Source organism: Melanaphis sacchari, unplaced genomic scaffold (genome assembly GCF_002803265.2).
Source record: "Melanaphis sacchari strain LSU unplaced genomic scaffold, SCAv2.0 Contig48_pilon_pilon, whole genome shotgun sequence".
Lineage (NCBI taxonomy): Eukaryota > Metazoa > Arthropoda > Insecta > Hemiptera > Aphididae > Melanaphis > Melanaphis sacchari.
In genome coordinates, this window is record NW_020271327.1 from 3,178,544 (window position 1) to 3,206,086 (window position 27,543).

Here is a 27,543-nt window from a genome sequence, read left to right on the forward strand (position 1 = left end):
CTATTAGTATGTATACATAGCGTATAAGCGTTGAATACGCGTTATCAATAACATATAAGTTTGTAATATATCGTAGAAAGCATATATACGGCCTATATCTATGCCTCTTCTTTTTCTTATTTGGTTTTCACTATTCAAGACCATACCGGTAAGTCAGTATATTAGATATTATCTATTTCTATCTTCTACTAATTACTGCCAATGACTATATGGCTCTTGCACTATTCTAACATCTTTTTAACGCATATTCCTATAATTACCACGGTCTCCTTCCTACTTAGCTTTTTTCAGTTACTTTTCGTTTTAGCGAATTGTGCATCCTACAGGTATGATCTACCCGAAACAATCTTATTTTTTTATTTTCTTTCAGTACATTTGGTTGCTAAAAAAAGGGTGCAGTTTATCATTGTGTTGTTTCATCTATTCATTTGTCTGAGCATTAAAGAATGCCCTATATAGTATTTTTTTCTCACACTATCATCTTTTGTTCTTAAGTTTTTCTTAAAGGCTATCTATGTTTCTGCTTCATAAAGGGCAATCGGTTTTAACAGAATTAAGTACATTCTAACTGTGTAAACATAATGAATATATTTACAACTCAAGAATTTGTCTTCCGATGTATACCAATACTTATATGTATTGAACAACATACAATTTTAAGTGCTTACAAGTTATAATATAATACAATTTTATTAGTATGATCGAATTTTACGTTCTTCGTCGAAATCAACGTAATTTATAACCTTAAGATTTTTCACCCAAAAGTGAATAAAATGAAATACATAAATTTAATAGACATATATTGTAATAATCGTCGAGTAGCAGTGATGGGAGCGCGTCTTGAATGGATGATTAGTATAAATAACGTGTGGATAAGGCGTCAAATATGTACACTTTTTTCGTATATATTAATATTAAGTATATACGGTATTATATAATGTAAAAATATCATATACTTGATAATATTATACAATAAGTCGTAGGTAACACGCGGGAGTGTAAAATAAAACGTTTGCGCGCGCACGCGTGTGTGTAATGATTGACAGGTGGTGCGCGGGAAAAATCATCGGCTGCGGCTGCTGTGTGGCAGCCGCGGCGGCGGTGGTGGCGGCGGCGGCTGCGGTGGTGTGATGACTGACAGTGGCGGCGGCGGCGGCGGCAGAGAAAAGGCGGCCCCGTCGTACCGATCGCGGCGCAGGCGCACGACGTATGGTTCATGTGCTGCGCGCGGCGTGCGGTAGTGTTGGGAACGGGAATAATAATAATAATAAAACTATCGGTCCGTCGCGCGCCATCGTCGGCGTATCGCCTCATCCGCCGCGACTGGCATTGTACACTCTGCTGTGACTGCGACGACGACATCGACATACGCGTCCGATGGCCGACAGTCGGCGGACTACGTTCGACCACGACGTCTGCTAAACGTTCAGCAGCTTGCGCTTTACCCATGATATATTTTACTGTAAATTGTACGGAAGTGAATTGATGGTGCGATGAATGTGCGCGAGTTTTATTCGTTTTCGTATTAAATTGCCGTCGTCAACAAACCGTTTCTAAAATATTATTTCGGTACTGACATTATAAAATATACGACTTAAATAATATTAACTACCTCCGATGTAAAACTGTACCACTATTACACCTAGTTTAAGTATACCACTACAACTACTACTACTATTACTACTCCTATAGTTACTATATTAGGCCCTACTATTTTAATAATATGTTATATATATTATTATTATAACACGCCGCCGATATATCAATTATAGTCGTACCGATTATAGTATAATAATATTATCGTGCGCGGGTGATTGTCGAAAATAACACAACGTTTTTCGCGTGAAAAATACCGTCGCCGGGCGTTCGGAATGATGTTAAAAAACACTGAGGCCGACCTGCGACCCGGCAAACAGCAGCAGCTGATGTTGGGCGCGTTCGGCGGCCCGCAAATGTTGGCAGATACCCTGCACGCCGCCTCGGCCGCCGACGACGAAGACGACGATGACGATTGCGGCGGTGGAGATCGCAAGGGAGACATGTACGCGGCGACCGCCATGGCCATGAAGGACTCGCCGGTGGCGGCCGGTCTGCAGGACGGCAACGGATTTTGGATGGCGGCCGTGTCCGCGGCCGGGCCGCAGATGGACCACCACGCGGCCGACTATCAGCCGGCCGCCGTGCCCGACTACATGATGCACCATGTGATGGGAGGCGGTGGCGGCGGTAACGAGAACGTGTCGCCGGTGGACCCACAACACCAGCAGCAGCAGCACCACCAGGTCGCTGCCGCCGCTGCAGCCGCCGCCGCCATGTACCAGATGCAGGCAGACCAGCAGGTCGGCGGCGGTGGTGGCGGTGGGATTGGTGCCGGCGGAGGTGGTGGACAGCAAGAGTATCCTTGGATGAAGGAGAAAAAGACCACCAGAAAAAACAACCATCAAGGTAAGTTTCGTGAACAGATTACATTGTACGTAAGCAAACAGCCACGTTTATCGAATACTTTGACGTAACGCGTACTTGACGCGAACGTTGAAATGTCAGAAGCTGTTAGAGACACTCGAAAGGAGTTTTTTGTATTTATACCGTGTAACCTCCCAAAAACCGATAACACATCATTCGAATGTTACATGTATATATCATATTTTGAAGCACTATTACATTATTATATTATCTATACGTCGTATATTTATGTAAGTGTATAAAATACTTACTCAGTATGTCTGAGAAAGTTTGACATTGCATTCCGTATACATATTGTTTAGGCCGTAAACTTTGTTTTGACGAGGGACACTGGCGCAGTAGGGTGTAGTTTCATATAGTGTCATCAGTTCAAATGTACTAAATTTGTTCTATAAAACGGAATTTAGTAAACAGTTTTAAAAATTAAAACGCTTAAACTATTTGCTTATATACTCTAAAACTAAAAAAGATAGTAGTTACATAATTTATACATAAAATTATTTATAATTCGAGAATTTCAATCTTGCATTATATTCCACTGTAAATAAATATGTTAAATAATTGACAAATCTTTGTATTCGATTGATTAAAGTATCCAATAATTATTATTTGTATATTAACATTATTAAATTGTGAAAAATTGTTTGCTGATTCTATTATAATATTGAAAGTAAATTTTAAATACTAACACCCGATAATGATTTAATATTCTTTTTGTATTAATATATTTTTATATTTATAAACAATAATTTTTCAACTGCCACGCCGGGTACATAACCTACTTACTAAGAAGTAAGAACACATAAAAAGTTTTCAACTACTCATACATGTGTTACTTCATTTATCACTTCATGAATTTAAATTCACCCCGTTTATTGTGTGTTTGAATCATATAAGGGGAGAGAAGATCACTGTTTTTTTTTTTTTTAATAAAATCTTTCATACTCTATATGGTAACTTTTCACATAAACCCTGCAGTAAGTACCCACGAAGAATGGCTGTTGTCAAATTATTATTTTTATAGTATTTTTGTAATATTATAACTTTACATGAGAAGATGTTTCCTAAAAAATCATGAAAAAAATTTTATTACCATATATTAAGAGGGATAATAATAATAATCGTGTAATAATTATGTACTGAACAAAATATTCAATTATAAATGTACACACAAAACTACCATTATAATTTATAATAAAAACACTGAAAATCCTAATTAATTTATCATTTGTATACCTATTACCTGTGTCATTTTTATTTATTGAAACAAATTATAAACGACCAATAGTATAATTAACTCTCTTGGACTTAAAATTTTTTAAACGTTTTCTAAAACGCCAGACAGACTTCGGGAAGTAATTTTGATTGTTCTATATGAAATGTACTTCCCGTACATATAAATTATTAGCGTGGTATTGTTTTTCCCAGACGAATAACCCATCAATTTGTGTTTGACATTCGGTTGAGGGTTTGACCGTGTCGATTTATCATTATCGTGTTTTTGTGTGTACACCGCCAGATAAATCGGAGTTTCTCACCGACAGTATACTATAATAGTCGTCGCCGACGCCGCTTCTGCCGACCGCCTTAGGTACACCTACCTATAAAACAGAGAACTGGTCGAAATTAACAAAAAAGGTTGTTAATAAAAAAGGATAATTGAAACGATTAGATAGATAAAAACAAAACATGATTCGATTTGCTGACGTTTGTGGGATTTCGGTATAAGTGGCGTGAATAAACACTGTTATGACTACCGAATATCCTGCAAGTTACCCTCACCCTCGAGTATAATGATTACAACCCCCAAAATTCATTGAATCGTAAATTTGTAAATCATTTCGATGTTAAATGTGAATCAATGATGAAGTCGCTATTTTAGTTGTTTATAATATGTTATAAAGAATGTTGAATGATAGTTTTACGGTTTTTAAATTTAGATTTGTGCTATTGACACGAGTACGTACGCATGCAACTTGTAACAAAAATAAACCAACGTTGGTGTTAATAAAACTCTAATGCTAAATTATAACTAAATTACACATGTATATATTAACTTTAAATTACATAATATACCTTAAAATATAAATTTATAATTGTAATCAGAAGTATACATCCGACGTTAATTTAAAATCGGTTATGATTTGATAATTAAAATGTATAACTCTAGTTATACCAATTATATAACTTTATAATAAAATATATTGAGTTTATTTTTTACGCATTCATATTTTTATATATAGGTAATAATTTTTATTAAGTATATATTTTAAATATAAATTTAAATTATTTAATAAATAATTCCTTTTATATATTTAACTAGAATTCTTAGGTAATTATTATATTCAAAATCTATCGCTACACCAGTGTTTTAATAAAATGTATTGTATGTAGTATCTAGAAAGTCTGAAAAATAATATAGAATATGTAATTTTATTTATTTTAGTTTTAGTTAATATAAAGCAATAGTAGGTACTTTTAAATGACAATATTTAAAATTTATTTTTTAAATGCTAACTAATAAATTTCATAATTCATTTTATTGATTTCTTTAAACATCTGTTATATTATTCAGGTACTAACAAAAATATATATTGAAAAGAAAAAAAAATGAATCCAGAATTCCCTTCTTTTTAGGAAAAAAAATGTTTACTACTTCATAATATATAATATATATATATAAATATTATATAGATCGTTTTGAATAAATTGAACTTATTGTATTTAGTTTGTGAAACGTGGACTACTGTCAGATTGAATATGATCGATAGGGATGTTGATGTGAGAAAATTTGTTGAATTAAAGTAGGGTCATTCTTTTCACGTAAGAAAACATTAATGAATAAAGTATTGTATACATAAAGACCATGTTGCTTCTAGACGAATTAATGAAAGATAAAAAATAACAGTATCGTGTTTTCAAAGGTTGTTCACAATGTTTTTGGAATTCATTGGATAATTCATTATCGAAAATAACATTACTTTAAACAAGTTTATATAGGAGTATAGGACGACATTTTAATATACCTGCTATATAATCGCGCTGGGGTTAGATCCCCAAAGGTGGACCAGGTCAAATATGGAAGCTCATCCACACCGCCACCGTCGCCAATGGAGTTCAAACATTAATTACTGTCCGCATACTATTATTTTAATCTGTCTATCATGAAGGTTAAATTATGCTGTACGACGTGTACGATAAAAATTATTATGGTTTACTGAAACTATACAGTATACATCGTCAAAAAGTTTTTTTATACGTCGTATAATAATACAATATTATGTGCACTACCTCAATTATAAGCTATCTACATGTATATATACACACAAAACGCTTTATTTTACTTATTTCGTGTCTCAGTAGGTTAGATCGACATATTATTATAACGGCAAATTTTAATACCACAATACACTATGACTTTATATTGTCTGTGCATAAAATATGCATTGTTTATAGAATTATTATCGATGTTGAATAAGGTATCAACAAAATATAGTAATTTAAGGATCATCCGGTTATTAAATGGGGCGGTCAAATATTATGCGATATATTTTCGTTATACTTTACAAGCTGTCAATTTACACGATAGTATATTATAATAATATTATGTAAGAATAATATTTACACAGACGACTAGTTAACTCAATATACTTGAATATCTTGAATGGGTGTATAATGTGCACCTATTTACCTGTACAGGTTGTTTTGGGATTTAAGACGTCGTGCAACGATGATGAGTATTCATTAGATTTTACCGAGGATTTTTAGTTTATAAACAGGTTTTCAATATGATAACCGGTGATCAAACAATTATTGGTGTAGGACAAGTTGCCGCGTTCTTTTGTGATTAATCATGCACATCATGTGCATGCTGCAGTATTTGCAGGAAAGAAGGTACCTATAATTTTAACCATTAAAATATACATATATGTATATTTTATTTATGTATAATATACACTTAACTATATAGTATTGAAATAAGCATATGGTGTTTTCAGTTTTTAAACCATAATATTATAATATGAATTGTTTTGTTGAAATATGCTTAATAATAAATATATAGTAATTCATTGTGTAATTATACAATATAATTATTTATATTTATATAATGTATGTAATATTTATATTTACTATGTACCTAAGTATACACTTTCTCCACAAAATCATAATTTTATGTTAAAAATATTATCTAATAATATGACGGGTATCTCTATATGCTTTAAATTATGTTGCTTACATTTATTTTGTGGTAGGTAAGTACTTGTCAATTATTAAACATTTGAAAACTTTTGTCTACAGTAGGTACTTACAAATATCATAGTCGATTGCAAGTACATACCTACTTATTCATAATCTTCATAATAATAACACAATGTATATTACAAAGTTGTTTTATTAGTTATATTATCTTAATTGTTTAAAATTTAAAGAATTGAACGATTAATCGTTTATAATTTATTTTTGTGAACAAGAAAATACCTAAAAATTGAGCTATGCAAATCACTATTTATTATAGGTATATATGAAGTTATTGTTTAGAATAATCAAACAAAAATATTATTTTTATATTCATGTATTAAAATGTTAAGAAATCTTTATGAAGATATCTATAATGATCGTAAAATATACTTGGCATCTATTAATTATTAATTATTATATTATATGATAATCATTAATCAACAAAAAGAGACTTGAACGAGTGAGCATGAAATTGCATAGGATTTTACTGTAACAATTGATATTATTAGAGAATTAGTTGTATTAGTTATGTTTAATATAAAAATAATATAATATATTTTATTTTAGCACCTCTATTGATTTTTAAATAATAAACGTTTGTTAGATTGATTAAGGTTAAAAGGAACTAAATATTTTATATTATGTATTCATATGGTGTTAAAAATATTAACTTAATATACCAAGTATAGTTAATTTGTAATAATAAATAAAGATATATATACTTTATATGTAATACATATATCTATTCTTAAATGTTTAATTACAATTAAATATTATATATTTCGAAAAATATATAAGGGAAAAGGAGATAGTAAATATTGTATTATATTCCACTTCTATGATAAATTCATAAATATTTTGAAAGATATAATTAAATTTAAGTTATGATGTAATAAAACTTCAAGGAAAATATCAACTATAATTTAATAGTTGTAAAACCACTCAAGATATTTTTAAACAGTATAATAACATAATATAAGGATATATTTAGAGAATATATTTAGTAAAAACTAAATTAAATTAAATTTATGCAATCGGTTATTAAAATTGATCATAAGCAATATAATGATTAGTGAGTATAATGAATGTTTTTGTTTTATACTATCTTATTGATCATAATTTTTATCGTCATATTTATGATATCTATTTTAGCATTCAACATAAGAAATTACAAAATAACTTTAAAGTATTCATAATACTTATATTTAGTCATATAATTTAATTTCATACTCCCAAATAACTAATGATTTATAAACATAACAGCTAGTATATTTGGTAATATTAATTAGTGTATGTACTATTTAGATATATAAAACCAGTATAATAGATACCTTTACGATAATATGATTTCATTAGTCATTACAATTTTTGTATTTTTTTAATACTGTAGAATTATATTTTTAGAATTATTACGCCTGTGAATTATTAATTACAGTATAGTTAATATTAAGAATATTTAAATTTATATACAAAATATGACGTGTATATAACATATTATATGCATTGATTATGAATATTATAGTATTTAATTTCTATAATCTTCATAAAATATATTATAATTTTTGTACACCCACATGTGAGTAATAGAATTCAAAAAGTAAGGAATGTTTTTTTTATAAAAACGACTTTCATCAGATTCAACTACTCTTAGCCTCTTAGGTATTATATAATATATGAACCTATTAAAACTGCTCTACTTTTATTATATAAAGACATACATTCTAATTTCTAATAAAATATAATATATTTTTGTATTCTAGTACTGTATTACTATATGCTAACATATACATTTATTTTATAGTCTTAAGCACTCAGAAAATTCCACTCTACTATAATGATTAAATATAGTTACATGTTGTAAAATTAATAATTGTGTAATTTACAATTAATTGTACATAAAGATTAAGTTAAATGAACATCAAATATCAATAAATTTTGAAAACATATTTTTTTGTGCATTTCTATTAATATATTCTATTAAATTAACATCAAATAAATATTAAGAAGATCTTACTGTATGTAAATGTATAAGTAGTCTATTTTGTCTTACAAACATAAAAGTAAAACAATATTATATTTACTTGAATGCCGAGTATTTTTATGATATATTTCATTATTTTTTTTCAACTTTTAAATCAGTTAAATAAATAAAAGAGTATATAAAATATTTCGATTTAAAAGTGATCGTAACTCGCTTAAAAATTAAAATATCGTAAAAAATCAACATTTAAACACAGATAATATGTTAACCTTTAAGTTAGTCTAATAATAAGTTAAGTCATTGCAGTGATGTTAAATCAACAACACAAAATCGATTCAACTGAACACAAATTTGAAACATTGCTTATACGTTTGTGAGATAGAAATCATAATACATAGTATAGAACTATAATAGTAGATAATAATATGTGACCATGACATTCTCTTAAAACTGCATAATATGAAATTAGAAGTATAATATGAAAGAGTATAAAATTTGATCTCTGCAACTATGGTGAACATCAAAATATTATTAAAATTATAATAAATATGTAATAATATAATGGATACTTTTTATGAAGTATAAATTTTTATAGTTGTGTGTTTTTTCTCATAAAATCATAACCAATGCGCAATTCTGAAAATAATTAAGAATAATAAATGAAGATACACAGTGTTTTCGTTACGTCTATTAGTTTTTACTTTTACGTTAAAAAATTTTTTTCAAGGTTTCTGAAATGTATAGGAAGATACTTACCACTAATATATTACTTATGTATTATATGTACGCAAGTTCTTGTCTAAAATGTAATGTTGTATAGACGGCAGAGGTGGCAAAGATGCGGCGGCGTTTATTGGAACGAAAAGCGCGAGGGGAGGAAAGTATCGTATATAGTATATATATATATATATATAATTATTATTATATTTAGTATAAAATTTATTATACATGAATGATGGCAATGGTTGAGGACGGAGTGAAGAGGAATGACCGGAGGGCAAGTCTGTGACCAAGGACGACTTGTTGAGAACCGTCGGCGGCGTCAAGGGGGAGCGTATAATACAATAATAATAATTAATCTCGGTGATACCGCGGTCCGCGGAGACTATTAATAACCTCTACTCTTAAATTTATATATATATGTATATACATATATATATGAGCATATGTTATGTCGTCGTATCTACCTACCTTTTTTGTTTTTCACCCGAAGCCGCTTCCTGCAACAACCCGATTGATTGACGTACCAATTTCCGTTGATTCGGATTTTGGGTGCGATAGAAAAAAAACACAAAATATTAATAATAAACTTTTATATTACCGTCATCACGTAACAGGACGTGTCATTAACGGACATACCTTTTTATTATTACTGTATATATATAAGAATATATATATTATAATGTTTTATTACAGTTCGTTGTAGTCACTACTGTGGTGCATGTACTGTACACGATGAGTATAGAAAATACAAATGTATGTTATATTACTATATAGGTATGTAAAAATAGATAGTGTTTCTACGATGTATACTGATGAAAATATATAAGAAGGGAACGGGAGTGGGGTGGCCGTAAGGTCATACGTCAGAAATGCACAATAAAGATGATAAAAAAAAAAAACAACTTTGTATACGCGGAAAAAAGTCAGTGTGTCGCGCTGCCGGTTGCAGCGGATTCAATTTCCACGTCATTTTGCAAGTTAAAAATGAAGCCGAGGGGCTTTTGTGTATGTATGTGTGTGTACACGCGTGGAGTGGCGGGAACGAGAAGAAAAGCGGTGTAGGTTTTTTTCTGCAGAGTAAGGCGATAGTAGTATTATATATACAGCACAGTATAGCCTGCGTATAAGAGCGAGTGAAGAAAAATGGTCGTAAAACGAAAAAATGACGGGGAAATGTCACCGTTGTAATATTATGAAGATACGATTCACTGTTTGAGCGGTACCGCCGCCATACAAGGTTGACGGGCGGTTGACCCCCCCGGGGGGAGAAGGGGTCGAACATGTTTTTTGATAAATTGGCCGCGGCCTCAGACACAAAAAGCTCTAAACGCACACCGCGCGCTCTTCTGACTCTCTCGACCCCTTCTCTCCCACACTCGATCATATTCTTTTTCTCCACTTCCGGGAGCACACTCGCGTCACTCGTATATATGTGTATATATAACATACACACGCATACACACGTCGTGTATTTTTCATATCACAAATCTGAATTTCTAATTTTTCTCTTTTTCACCCACTCTCGTTGTCGTCGTTGTCCCTTCACGTCACCTCCATACAAACCATATTATAGTGGTTTTTTTTTTTTATGTCAAATTTTTCTTTTCTCCAAACCGCTTCGCCTCTGCCGGTCAGGAAATTCACTCGATTATTTCTCATACTGCAGACGACGGATCGGGAACAATAATAAAATATGTATAAAAGATTGTTTAGTGACGATAAGCGTCATACACTGCTATTGAAATTTTTCTTTAGATAATGAAATACGTTTGTATAAATGAGTACACGCTACGATGCGTGCAAATCGTACGCACGTTATCAACGAAATTTCGGAACAACGTATCCGTTGTCATGCTTATATATTATATTATATTATTTTGAGTACGTCTCAAGATATTGACGACAAAATGTATAAAGATAGTCATAAAAATAGTTATAAATTAAATTTTAAATAACAATAACAACAAATATCAAGAATAATGCATAAAATAAAGAGGAATAAAATATTAGAAGTATATGTGTAGTGTATGGTCAATATTAAAATCATTAAAGATAAGGAATGCTGAGAATCAAGAAAAGAGACTATAGGTCTTACCGATATGGGACTTGGGTAGTGCATAGGCATATTACGAGTATACTATATTATACAGTTACTTGACACCTATATATACTCTAAAAAGAGTCTTTTGAAAATCGTACAGATAAATCTATAGGCATGTTTTTTATAACGTGGATACGAGCGTTTTCTGCGTAAAAAAGAGACAGCAGGGAATGAAAAATAAAGTATAATAATATAGTTTTACATAGTGCAAATGTTCGAGTGGCAGGTATGTCACGTCACGCCACCGTTTCCCAAGAGACTTTTTCATTCGTTTCATTAGCAAAAAAGTGTAATTCGATTTTAAAAAGCAGCAACGAGTATAAATCAATCGGTTTTATATGTAATTTGTAATATGCATGTAATACTGTGTAAATGTACAAAATAATATATTATACCATCGCGGATTTGTATATGCTTATTTAAACTAACTCTATAATTTGCTGTTATGTTCAGTACATTTTGTGTTGTTTATAGTATAAATAGTTTTTTTTCTAACAATACGCTAAAGATTACTAAATAATTATTATTTTGAGTTTTTGACAACAGACTATTCGTTTAACGCGTACAACGCGCGTGTTTAAACGTCTGTAATTTAAATCAATTAATCCATTCGATTATGCGTGGTACGGTTTAGGACACGCGAAATGGCACTTAGGAGGTAATCGGTAATGATTTAGAATTTTGGTTCATTTTAATTGCACGCCGCAAGAAAAGTCCCGTCATACTTAATGTTCAATCGTTATTTTTACACGGGTACCTGTATAAATAGCAATTTATAAAAAAAGCTGTGATTTTTCAACAGAAGAACATTTGAAGGCTTATCGTCTTTTAGTGAACAGAAAAAATAATCTAAATCACTTAATAATATTTAATTTGCTTAAGAATGCATTCAGAAACGGTGTTTAATCTAAAGCAATTCGAAAACTAATTTTATTTCACGTATACCTAGTGTATACTATATGCGGCAGAATCTACACGTTCACATGTATAATACACCTAAATTTTATTATTATGTAATTCCTGTTAAATATTACGTAGTCACTTAAACTTAATATAAAATATAACCGAACCTAACCTAACCTAGCCATAGTGTAAGAAACTTTTCTCGAGGTTATCTATGTACAATAGAGTAATGTATCTATTGGTAGCCGTTTAAATAAAAAAAAATAAATAAATATTCTGAACATGACGTAAAACCGCTCTATGTATGTATATAATATATATAATATATACGAGAGCTGTATAGTTTCACATCGTAGCATACACGCATACACACACACACTCACACATACACACATACACATACATACAGTCATACAGTCATGCAGACTTCAGACTGTACATATGTATATAGTATGCGCGTAGTCAGATATATAGGCCGGGCTGGGCACCCTTCAGTCGCCGCCGCGCCACTAATGACATAATAATAACACACGGGCGAGTACCTCTGTAATCATATGCGATTTGTCAGAGTCAACCCGCCGCCGCAGCCCGGTGTACGTATATACCTATTATATGCGCGTGTGGTGCACACCAGAAACAAACCCCCTCGGTTTACCCTTCCTTCCATAATATATACTCACCTCACCACCGAGCGTTCGACGAACCCCTTCGTGAATTCATATACCTATATATATTTCGTCTACAGCCTTTACCCACCCCTCCACTCTACTACCCCAATATATGTATATATATATATATATATACTTTCGTCCTTATATATATTATTTGCGCTAAGCCCTCGTGTAATCCGATCGCTGATGGTGCGCTGTCGACGCCGGCGGTGGCCGTTTTAAATCCTGTAATTTTGTCATCGAGTACACGCACATACGCGTTATACATAATACACAACATATTATAATTTACACGCACACATAAGCACGTTTCAATTTTCGCGTGGTACAAATATAATGTATTATTATTACTATTAGCGATTGTAGGGCGTAAAAAACATAGAAACATTTTCCAAACACTAGTTATCCAAATCCTATAGACAATGTAGGAACCTCAGAATGATTACATAGGTATATATAACTTGTTTCAATGTTTGTATTGAGTAGATAACGTAATACATGCCGTGTATTGTATTGTACAAGAGCTTAAAATTATAAAGATACATTTTCATTGTGTACGATATGTATCTACAATCTCTATAAAAGGTAAAAGCACAACCATTAACTATTTACAATGAAACGTCTGTGAAATATGGAACATGAATATCATGGAAACCTATATTTTATGGAATATTATTTGGTCCTGGTTACTCTAAACATATATTTTTAAATATATCATTCCCTAAATAAAATGAAATCTATCTAACGTAGAAATGAAAAGATATATATTATAGTATTTACTGTATGTTAAATAATAATTGGACACATACTATAACTGATATACATTATGTAAAGTTTCTTTTAGAAATTGTTTTAGTTCTATTAGTTCAATAACTAAAGTATTGCGGAATTGTATAATATATATACAATGCAAAGATTTAAACATTTTAATATTGATTTCATTATATATTTAGTTGTGATTATATACATGTAGAGGTGCTTGATCGAAACGCTCGGGTAATCAACTTTCTTTTTATTGAATAATATTCTATGTACATATACATAATAAACCCATTTTAATTTTTCGACATATTTATTATCTATAATAAAATATAAGAAGACTTTATGTCATAAATTATATGTAAGATAATTGCGTCTTAGTGCGACAAAACGAACGAAGGGTTTAGTTTTTGCTGCCACTCTGTTGTCTTATTCCTGTATACGCCGTGCTCCGGTTCGTCCGTCGTTGCCGTTGCTGACGCCGAAGCCGATGCCGTTGCAGGTTCAATCAATTTAACGGAATTGCACGATGACGGTGGTAGGGTCGAGTTAATTTGTAAGGGATAAATAGGTTGGATCGTCTACACTCTGCGAAGGGGTGTACGCGTTTTATATGCGTGGGGAAGAGAGAAACGAAACGAGATCGGTGAGAGATTGCATGGGGAGAGGGAGAAACATAGATAGGGTGAAGGAGATTTGAAGCTGAGAGGAGAAGGCGGCGGTGGTGGTTAGCATGAATGAATTTGACGACTAGCGAAGTTTCTTAGTTAACGGTGGCGGCGGCACCCGGCGGCCCGGAACGCGCGTTCCGGCAGTGATTGATTATGTATCGGGGATGGCTAAAACCTATCGTGGAGGTGGGGGAGAAAGCCCTTATATATATTTAGGTAATACCTATGTATATATATTTCCGGTACCTCGGAAACCCTTCCGCCTTATCCGCCTCCCCTTCGCCGATTTTAAAGCCTCTAAACGCACTGATGCGTCTTTCGACCACCAGTCACTTTCACATACACCATCGAATCTATGTATCATGTATGTGTGAACGAAGAGTTAAAAATTTAATGTGGTTTATAATAAATTGTATACGAGCATTTCGGTCTACATAATAATAATATATCCATATAGCGTAATATTATAAACTACCACCTTAACTTATAGCGGTGAATTGCTGCAGTGTCAATTAAATAATTTGTTGAGAAACTTTAAGAGTGAATGAATTATTATTACTAAATGCAAATTATATTGAAGTATAAAGTATAAATATATTTATATCAAGAGTGTCTAACATACTCGTAAATATTTTCGTGAGCTACATGGATAAATACAATGATATCTAGAGCCAAAATGTTTATAAATACGTTTTGTATAATAAGTAAATTTTGATTTTATAAACGAGACGCGAGGCGTATTTATTTGACCCTTGATTTATACGTACATATAATTTTATTTTGTATAAAAGAATATGGTTGTAAATGTTTAATTGTTAACCATAGTTGAATTTTATTTAATAATTATTATGAGCCTATGGCCATTTAAAATAATATGCACATGTTGTACATTGTATTTGTAACTTAATTTATTCATTTTGTGTGTTAAATTGTAGACATTTTTAAGAAAAATTTTCTTAAAGTTAATTATTCAAAATTAAAAATGTAATATCTTACCTAAATTTTTGTTATAGAACTAATAATAACTTGAAATATGTATTATTTATTTTGGTAACTTTTTATTAATATTACTGGTTCAGTAGTTTAAAATGTAATGACTGGGTTTGGTTGGGAGATTAGGGAGGGGGTGTGTCAGTAAAATTATGTTCCTTGTGTTTTGATAGTTTTTACATATAATTATAGTATATACAAGTTGTATTTTCGCAACATAAATAATTATAATATAATATATAATATGCTTATAAAATATAAATAATAAATAATATACCAGTCACAAAATATATAGTTTATAAGTAATTCGAAAAATTGCTACAAAGTAGCGATTTTGTACTCGTAAATAGTCGTAATATAAATGGATGTAGATTATGATAATTAATTCAATTGCTGATGAGCGTGTGTTATTCGTATGCCCGTACGAGTTCCCTAAAATTTTTTTTTTGTTATACTATCATTAATATTATTTTACCGAACGCCCTTCCGCCGCTGTTAATTTGCTTATCGAAAATATTTTTAGTTTTTCGGTTCGTCGCTTAATGGAAGTAAAAAAAAACGTAAGCTCATAAAAATACTACTTTAACCTCTGGTGTATTATTATTAAAATATACATATAGTCGTGTTTACACAACACTCATACAAATATACTGCAGTAAAACACTATCCACGAAAGCAAAAATATTATTCTTGTATAAATAGGTGGTATACGCTGTATATATATATATATGTGTACCTATACTTAACATGTAATACGGCTGCTACACGCGAATCATTCATTAGTCGACAAGTATATAAACACACAAACGAAAAAAAATGTCGATTTCCTTTTCTCTCTATAATACAAACCCTTCCCCCGGTCACCGGCAAAGTTCTCCAGCGCGAAGACTACATAGTCTTTCGTTGCCGTCTCCATTCTAGGCATTTCGTGGTTTACAATTCGCTGTCTGTATATTTGTGTGCGTTGGTATACACCTCCTATAATAATAGTGCACAATAATAATATAATATTGAAAGTTATTTTATCTTATGTATATATACATATATACATATTTATGTTTGTATAGGTACTGTGTGTATTATATAAATGCATACATATATGTATACTATTTGGCATCCATTCAACCGTATCATTATTATACTTTTTTTCTTTTTGCGTCTGGTAAAATAATGTACTCACCAGTCGCCAACCCACACGGAGTTACAAAACAAACATTTTTTTTTTAATAACTTTATGTAGGCACCTATATTATTATTACATGGTATAATATTATTGTACAAAATACCTACAATACGTATATGTTTCACAGCAACGTGCGTTAAAACTATATACAAGTCAGAACACGACGACAGATGGTCTATGCACGGTGTCAACGTTCCAGTCATTTCATGCGTCAATAAAAATATCGAGTTAAATATTTTTGCTATACTATACGGTGTTTTAAAATTCAAACACGCCAATTTTAACACAATACATCATATACAGGTCAAATTAAATACAATATACTAATTTTGTATTATAATAGGGTATATTCAACATACACGAACGTAAACTAGTATTACTATTAATAATTAATAGTATTTTACTATTTGACTATAATACATAATATAATATGTATATTCTTAAAAATGTTAAGTATATTATTCTATTTTATGATTGTGATTATATTATTTAATTAGAGCTTTATGAAAATCAAAAATATGTTAATCATCAGGGATTTTGAAAAGAACTGATAATTAAAAATATACATGCGTACTACCACTACTACTACATTTATTTTATAATATTTAATTTTTCAGTGAACAATTAAATGCTCAATTTATTATTTTATATCGGTTCGTTACAAATCCATATAATATATCATTACGTCATAATTATCGAAACTGTGTATTAAGTTACATTAGATGTCTAAAGAGTTAATAATTTAGTTACATAATAATTATAACGTACTTAATTAATAAAAATCATTCTATATTGCGTATGTTTCTTTATATTGTCCATTAAAAAGTCTGTGATAAAATGGATGATAACATAAAACTGTTAATTTTTTATTCCCGCCGTTTTATTTTCTTCTCGGAATCGTAAAAACAAACATTATTTTAACCCCACGCAATTTTCCCTGCGAGTAGGATAAACGCTCAACAGGTTTCCGACAGTAGCGGAGGCGGCTATCGCGGATGATGCGAAAAAAACGGCCGAACAGCCGCCGCCGCCCACAACGCGTGGTACATTTATATACAGCGGCGAGTATAAACACTATAATAATATACAACAACAACAGTGTATACATAGACAGCATATGGACTTAGAGCGCGAATACTTCCTACGGGTGATGAAGTAAAAGTTTTAGAAGGTATACACGCACGTGTGTTCAAAAGCGTGTGTGTGAGTGTGTCAGTGTTTATTGTTTGTCGGTAACAAGACCTTAACCACGATGGGCGAAGACAAATGGTCAAAGAGAAAAAACTGTCCATCTTTCACGGTTTTTGCCCTCCTCCCCCTACGCATTTTCAGTTCTCACTTTTTTTCTCGTGTTCTTTCCTATTGCCACATCCAACCCTACCATTCCTCCACCACCTGCACAGCTATCCCGGTGCAAATATTTTTTCGGACCCTCACGCGAGTATATCCTCTATACCGCAGATATATATACACACAGCCGCTGGTTGATGATGTCAATTTTTCATTTGTTCGTGTGCGCAAACTTTTGTTTTTCTCAGCAGTTTACCCTAGACTCGCCGCTCGATCGGACGTGTGAAAATGAAATCATTATTATTGTTTTGCGAGGGGCTTTTCGTCTGATGTATGTTTATGTACATATAATATATATATATATTTTTTTTTCATCTACAGCCAAAACGGATAGGTATATGCTTTAAGGAAAACATGATTAAATAATAATAAAATAGAAAAATAAAATTTGATAGTCTGTTTTATGTAAAAAAGAAGCCATATGTGTGTTTTAGAAATTTTTTTTTTTAAATAACTAATGAATTTTAAGATACAGAATATTTCTATACAATAAATATAATCTAAATGAAAATTTGTATCATAAGTGTTTTAATAATTAATACATGCTTATGGTTATATGATTCAAAAGTATTCGTTTTATTATATTTACTAATTATTTTCAAACTCACTATTTGTTTGTCTGAAAATATCTAAAAAAAAAAGTTTTGTTATTTAAATATTAATAAAATAAATTGAATTTGCAAATAAATATCTTGTATTTATAAATTTCAAATTTAGAAATTAAGTTATTTAATATGTACATAGTACGTTTAAGAAACTCAAATCATTTGAAAAAAATTGTAGATGGTACTTATGGTCATTGGTCAATATGATTATAAATCTTAATAAAAATGTATTTGTTTAAAAAAGTCATTAAATCAATTTTTGGTTTATCTGTATTCAAACTTCAAACTATTATTATATTTAAAAGTATCCTGAGGGTCTTTTAATTTCATTATTTTTGCGTGAAATGAATTTTAACCAAAGGGTGCAATATGTAGTAGGGCGGAATCTAAATTATCGGATAAGGGAGGCCATTTATTATACTCTGCACAAGTTGCGCGTGGAGTTATAACTATTGATTTTTGAAAAATTATTTTAATTTTTCATAGGGATATTCAAATACATATTTACTTGATAATAGGTATACTTCTTATTTATAGCTAAATTTTGAAAAATTACAAACTAAAAAAAATAACAATGTGTTACTTTGATGTTCATGATTGATATAAACTTTTTTAGAAGTCAATGAAGGTTTAAAAACCTATTTTGTTTACGCTAAAGGCAAAAATTAGGTTTAGTGTTTTCTCTTTACTGTTTTTTCTCCACTCTTAGTAATTCAACACTGTGCATTTTCGTTGTGAACTATTTAGAAAGGTTATTAGCCAGAGAATTTCTGCAACCGAGGCAAAATCGAGTCCATTAAATCGTTGATAGGATAGTTTTACAGACATTTCTACTACATGATCAAAGTAGTCTACCAATATATGATACGAGAGTATACGTACTGATAGTAGTCCAGTGGATACAGATGAGTTTTACTGCTTATGAGAACGTTAAAAAAAAAAGAATCACTTTATACGGTTTCCTTCAAATAGGAGCGTATATGCTTAAAGGAGCGCGGTTTGCCGCAAACCACGACCAGTCATTAACGTCCAAAACGGTCGTTGTGCTATCGGTATATCTAATAATAATAATATATCGGTTGGTTTGCAAAAACATTGTTTTATTTTTTATTGTATATTTTGATTAAATACATTTATACGTACACATACGCGTATAGGAGGAGCTGTCATATTACTTTACATCTCGATCATCCATACGCTCCACTTACATATATTTTAATTACTTACTATATCCTATATGTATAAATGTATAATGATATAATTGGACGTTGGCTCGAGTATCGATTTTGTATAAATTGCTGCTACGCGTAGTAACCAGGGTCGGAGATAAAACGACGATGACCGGACTGCGATGTTCGACGTTGACGGATGTGCAACAGAGTGACACAGCCAAAAGGACTAGGGGAGTTGGGTTCAGCGGCGATTGAGACGAAAACCCGACCAGTCATTGGTTAAGACCGGAAGTATAGAACGTGGTGCAACGGGATGCGCAGAAATCTAGAAATACTCAGATCGAAATGACGTTATCATTTAAACGCTATCGTCATTGATATATTATTATACGACGGCACAACGCGACCATACACGTAAACGCATCACGTGCGATTAGGTTATTTTCTATTCTTCTGTTATGTTGTATAAATAGTTTATAGATATTTTATAATAATAGGTCACAGTTCACTACAGATTCACCCCATGATTTGGAAGGAGGGATAACGTTTGCTCGATTCTACACCAACAAGTGTACATTTATAATTATTATTACCACATAATATCATCATTCACATTTATATTATTATTTTGAGTTATGATAATACAATTTCACGGATATAAGTGTCGCTAATGAGTGAATAATTACTGGTAATTATTAATAACAACCAAAAAAAAAAATAAAAAAATAAATATCATATACAATTTATTATTTCTTGGTGGGTGCAGGGTACATCGTTAGAAAATGTATATACAAATAAAAAGCAAAAGATAATATTTTTTAAACGCAATGATGAAGATATGTACTCAATAGTTTTTCTGAGAATAATAGTAATATTTTTTATATTCGAATTTCGGCAATAGTTTACATACTCGCTTATCGACCGATCGGAAGGTTGAAAAACAAACCAAGTAGGTACTTAGCAATCATAAAAACGTGAATTGCATTTTGCGAAAATAATAACAAGACCATAGAGATTGTGTCAAGGACGAAATTTAGTATAAGTATATGTGCGTATTCCGGTCGATAAGAAAACACGGTCACATTTTACAAACCGTCGAATAAAAGTAATTTTTAAAACCTTTATGTAAAACATTTATTGCGAGGACAAGGTTTTTTATGATTTTCACGCTTTATAAGGTACAAATAAATTATATCGACTTGAGACAATGCTGACATATTCATAGCTAAAACGTATTTTTTCGGTGAATTTTGGTTATAAGTTATAACTTATAATATTGTAATTTTTATTATACGTCTATTTCTATTCGACACAACTGGTTTATCGAGGCACATAATACTGCATCGTAATTCGTAATATTGGATTGTAAATAGTTCAGCATGGATTATTAAATCTTATATGTGTTTAACGCGAGACGCACGTCCGGCAGCAGAAAAATTAATTTTCAAAAATGAATACAATATTTCGATTACTGTAACCGATTTTCTATATATTTATATGAACCAACCCGTTTTTTCCGGACAAGTTTTTTTACGAATCGTTTTCGGCGGCTGGGGACGATATGATTGAATTAGTTATAAAAAATCCCTCATACCGTCACGGTCCCTGGGGACTCGTTGTTGACAATATTACTTATAAACATTCTATACATATTATATAATGGAGGTGAAATTTCCTCACTTGTAATATTATAATTTATAATATATACCGTCATCATCCGACGATATATAGGACATATTTTAAATGTAACGTATATAATATATACATACATGTATATACGCAAACGCGTTCATAGGCCTCTAAAATATTATAACACACTGTATATATACACCTCTAGCAGTGTATGCGTGCCAGCTCGTATGTATAATAATAATATATACATATGAAAGCGGCGTAAAAGGTTTTTAAATGGAAAAGAAAAGGGCTTCCCGGTCGGCGGCTGCAGTACACACGTACATTATATACGTACATAACAAGTTGCCTCGTGTTAAGTCGTATTCATAGGGATCTACGTGTGAGCGTATACACGTTTGTGTGTGTGTGTGTGCGTGCGTGCACGTTGCGGCGGCGGCCCCCAAAACGGCAGCCGCCGCCGCCGCCGCAAACAGCCATCATTAATCAACGAATTTGCTGAGTCAACTCGTCTCCTCTTTGTATAAATACATACACACACATACACATGCACACATTCTTTCTCTGTTGTACGTACTGAACTCGCACTCGCTCTCTTTCACTCTGTCACGCAGCTTCATCGCCGCTGTATTATATCCCCTGACCGTTCTCTTCGACCTCATATCGTATATATATATATATATATATTTATTATAAATAATATAAAACCAAACGAAGCTCGTTCGCCGACTGCGGTGGTTTTCCACATCATTCCTACCGACGCCCGTCGTCGTCGTTCACTTACGCCGCGCGAGCGTACTTTTTCTTCTAAATTTTTTTTTTTTTTGCCGACTTTCTACTTGCCGTCCGCGGATATGAGCACCATATTACAAGTGTATCTAAGGCTCGCAAACCAATGAAATAAGGACAGACGACGAATTTATATAATGATCGGATTAAATCTACGACGACAAACCGTCGATCGAATACGTATGATTCGACCTAGCTTGGTCCCTTATTTTTATGTCGTAAGAGTGATAAATAGAGAGCTGATTATACCCAATGAGGGAGGTTTGATTTTTGTTTTTAATACATTTTTATTCCTAGTTATGATGAATTTTGCCTGAATTCTTTTTCAAGTTTTTATCAAATATTTTGGGATTTTTATATTCTTACAAATGTAGATTGTTTATTTCACAATTTTCTATTCAACAATTTTACTATTGAAAAACTAATTTTATAAAATACAATGACTTTTGTTAACATTTTAAATCTAGCATAGATACTCTCGAATAGTCTTGATCGATAATATTGTTAAAAAAAAAAAATCATTATAACACCAAAATTTCTTCAAATACAGATATATATATATATATAGATATAGGTATGTGATTACTATCTGTAGGTACTGATTAATATTTGAGAAAAAAACTAATACTGCAAGTCCAAATTTGTATTAAGTTAAATGTTATAAAAATGTTTGTGTATAATGTACTTAATAGTAATAATAATTAATAGGTACTTAATATAAATGTTGCATATAATAATGAAGAGGGTTTATAATATTTAACAAACCGTTTTAAATTAAAAAAAGGAAAAGAAATTATAATACCTAATAACAATAATTAAAAACGACGTTTTAATAAAAAAAGTTATTAACTATAAAAATTTTAAGTGTGAAATTAATTTTCTTGAAACTTTAATCAATCCAACGAATTATACGATTGATGTTTAGTGTTACTTGTCTAGGGTTTTCGAATTCCGATTTTTTTAGCACGAAGAAGTCGTCAGCACGTATGTACACGGGTGCAGCGAGTTTGACCTTCATCCGCTGTCGACTTCTTTAGGCGTGAACATAATAATATGCGCGCGCGCGCACACACATATACACACACACTCATATACTTGTGTGTGTGTGTATGTCTGTATATATATTATAACGTAAGATACAACGGACGCATTGCCACCGATTTATAGTGTTCCTAGGCCGACACATGTACCTGCGACCAATGTATTATTTTCTGTATAGTACCTACGCGTCGGTTATTTCATGTTACTATGGAGTATATATAGTATATGCATAGATATATGTATACATTTTTGTATTTATCTTCAGATGTCCGATAGGAGGGAGGCCTTGATGTTTACCGATGGCCACCGTAAACGGTTATTTTTTTTCATTATTATTTTTTATTTTTTTACTCCGTGAAAGGCGGCGCAATGACATAGCAAATGCGAGTGAGCAGAGGAAAAAAACGACGCACACACACCTACGAAAAATATTGTCTATTGTATTTAGAACGGTGTGCGCTAAGAGAGATCGCGTTCACACATTTTAGCGGCTACCGGTGTTCCAATAGGATAGACGGACAGAATAGAAAATATACTCTTCGGCAATATAATGATAACAAAATAAAGAAAATTCGCTTTGTTGTTCGTAGGTATGTCTGTACCATCTACTTATATACTACGATATAATATACGAGTTCACGTGTACACCACATTAATGAATCGGTGTTGTTATAGAGGAAAAAAACTAACGCCGCCACATCATTCTTGTAAACTTTTAAGTTTTAGTATAATATGTTGAATTATTTGTGTGCGTGCGTGTGCGTACATTACATCGTATTTTCATTAATAAAACACTCGTCGAGTGACGCGTCGGGACTATCGAACTAATCGCGTTCAAAAACCTTCCCTTCTGCCCCCGCGACCATGGTTAGTGTGTTTATACTGTACAGACGGTCGTCGCCGCCATCGGAGAAGATTAATTTGTTTTCGTAATCGATTGCGTTTATACATATACAACTAATACTACCATCAACAACCCTTGTAAAAACCACACGTCTTCGTTGTTTATTCGTCTGCCTGAGTTGATTTTGGTTAAGGTAATTTTTTTTTTTAAATTTACTACAGATCGATTTTAATACGAGACCAAGGAATTTTTTTCAAATCAAGTTAAAGACTATCACGTTGATAAAATAAATACAATATCAAAACATTAATACGAAAACAAAATTTGCACTGCAAAGCCTTTTCGCTGTTATTCATAGAATAATCGACATTTTGGTACTAGTGAGAATTGAGATTACATATTGTTAGATTTTAAACATTTAACAATGAATCTATTATGTTATATACATATAATTATTTTAAATACGATTTTTAATTTTTATTTTAGTCCCATTTTATGTGTAGTAATGTTATATTATGACAGTCATTAAGTCAATCTACAAAACTGATAAATATTATATTATAGTAGTTCTTCACGTTTATTATGACATCGTAAAATGGTCAACGAATTATTGAGGGCTGGATAATTACTAATATTTGAACATATATTAATACAAATGCTTAGTTATTAACTTAGGTAAAAAAAATACTTAGGAACCATAAAATGAGCACATAGGTAAACCATGCAAACGTTTTATCATAATTACCTTCAACTGAACAGTTCTATATGATTTTTGAATAATACCCCCGCGGTGTTCGCACAATTATTAAATTTTACTAGTGTAATACTACGATAATAAGTACATAATATAGTATTTTTATAATACAATTAATGGAAAATAGATGAAGCGACAGTTAGGGGGAATTTTATGTGTATTTAGTTTTTCTACAGTAATTCAAACACTAAGTACCTTTTATTAATTGATTTTGTTTTTATTTTGTATTAAACAATTAAATTAAATTAAATTATATAATATTGTTAATTTAATATAACTGTACATTTAACATTTTTAAATGTTATTTTTATTTTTAACTTTTTAAAAAAAATTTTCTGTACCTAATCAAAACGAAAACTGTTTTTTTTTATAACACAATTTTTTGATATAATATTGCTAATTCCCCTAATTTCCTTGAAAATTACTAGTTGATAATTTCCAAAAAACTACTTCTTCGGAGAATTATTTCTGTTTAATTTTTTATCATATTGTACACATAGAAAAGGCTGCATATGGAATTGATTTTTTAAGGGGTATTGGAAGTTCATAAGATATAGTTATATTATTTTAATCCATAAAAATTATATTTATGTTGGTTAAAGGCTTATTAACATTATTTAAATATTTATTAGATTATAAATTTATAATCTAATTACTTTACTGTGTTTAAAAATTAACATTTTACCTAATTACGAATTGATATTTAATATAAATTTAATAAATTCTTTTCTTCGAATACATTACTTTTAACGAATTAACAATTAATGAAAATGTATATTTTAGGAATAATGTTTTATTTATGAAAAATAAATATTAAATAATCCATTAAACAAAACAATTATTTCTACCTTTTAACTTATAAAGTTTTATAATAAATTACACACAAATGCTAATCTGTTAATGCAAATAGGTTAGGTTAGGTAATTAATTACATATAATATAATAAGCATATTTCCATAACATATTTTACTAGTCTTACTACAAATAAATAAATAATGATTAATAAATTATCATTATAATCACACTATTAATAAATAATATAAAGCATTTAATAAAAAAAAAAAGTTCCACCACGAGAAAAAATGTTAAATCTAATTATCCCCTTAATTCTCCCCCTTTGATTTACTCCCGCAGGTATTATTTATAGCCTATAGGTGTAACATACTTACGTGAATACATATAAAACGATTAACAGTATATAATATATAAGTATAAAAATATATAATTGTATATATTGCTCGTATTCGTTTTGCGTTTTCTTATACATACATATTATACCACGTCACGTCACGTTTATCTATTATATGTTAAGGTACCTATATACATATATATAAATAGTATATGACGAGCGCGTAAATAGACACGCGGCGGCTGATTGAATTGCCGCCAACATGTTTCGTTTTGGGGGAGGAGGCGTACCGTCGTCATCAGTTTAATGTATTCAGATTTATTCCGCACGCAGTAAAGAATACGAAAACGCAACGGAGAAAGAAAAAGAAACGATATTATATACACTAACTTAAGCTTAAAAACTATCTCTCGCGGTGGTTGGAAAAAAAGCTATCTGTTGAATTTTCCCGAACGCGCCCCCGTTTCGTATGCAGATTAAGATTAGAAAAAGATTCCGTTTCCGCTCGAGTTGCTCGAGACCAGGCGGTCGCGTTTGCGGCGGTATGGGTTCTCTGTTTCGTTTCTCTATGGTTTTTTTTTTCTTTCCTTTCGTTTGTTAGTTTTTTTTTTCTCCCGGGCACTAATTTCTTGATAATTCCGCGAATCTGTCGTAGTGGTGGCGGTGGGAGTAAGATGTGCGCATTGTACAATGTGCGCCGCCGTGTGTATATTATAAACTTGGTTGTGGCGATCGGGAGGTGTTGGGGATAGGGACGACGAGTACCGGAGAGGAAATGAAAAACAATAAAGTAGTCGCGCGTGGTAAAGAAAAACTTTATATCTCGGCCGCAAACTCGAAACGTTTACTTTTTCCCTATCCGCCGACACCGACCGTTTTCTTCGAGGCGAAAGAAAAAATGACCCCATCGCCCCTCGTAGTAGATTAACGATGATACCGCGCTTGTTTTATTCGTACGTCGTGGTGTTATCTATGTGTACATCGCTGTAGAACTCAGTCTACCTATAAAATATATACCTATACATAGTGCACGATTATCCTTATAATACGGTAGCCGCGAGCAATTAGCACTACCTTACTGCAGCACTCAAGCGCGTCGATGTACATTGTGCATGTATACTACTATTGTTATGGTTTGAATGAATCACGCATACCACTGCGATAAGTAAGGAAAATGCTCAGAATTTCTCTTATACTTACACCACGATATGGATATTTCCAGATATCTCATACCAAGCTCTGACAATACGATACAAATAGTATAATATTTCAAAGATTTATTTTTAATAACATTTAGAGTTTTTTTTTTTATGTAATTGATAAATTCAAAATTGAAAATTTTGATAACTTTTCAAATACATAGAAAAAAAAAACGAAAGAAAATATCACAAATGCATAGTTAACATTTTTCTAAGGATTTCAAATTACCCAAAATTGCAAATAATACCTTGATAATTTTAAGTTACTTAACCAAATATAAAGGTTATTCTATTGAGAGTCTTCCTAAAGTATCATTATCATATTAACATTTACTATAATTAAA

General features: G+C 31.3%; 1 protein-coding gene across 2 annotated transcripts in view; it reads left to right on the forward strand.

Annotated features, from left to right (window-relative positions):
- Positions 1-1,294: 1,294 nt before the first annotated feature.
- Positions 1,295-27,543, forward strand: part of LOC112598471 (homeotic protein proboscipedia-like) — a 60,665-nt gene continuing 34,416 nt past the window's right edge. For both annotated transcript variants that reach the window (XM_025344946.1, XM_025344947.1), the window contains exon 1: positions 1,295-2,445. In XM_025344946.1, coding sequence (XP_025200731.1) covers positions 1,872-2,445 — 574 coding nt within the window. In that variant the 5' untranslated portion in view covers positions 1,295-1,871. The remainder of the gene's footprint in view (positions 2,446-27,543) is intronic.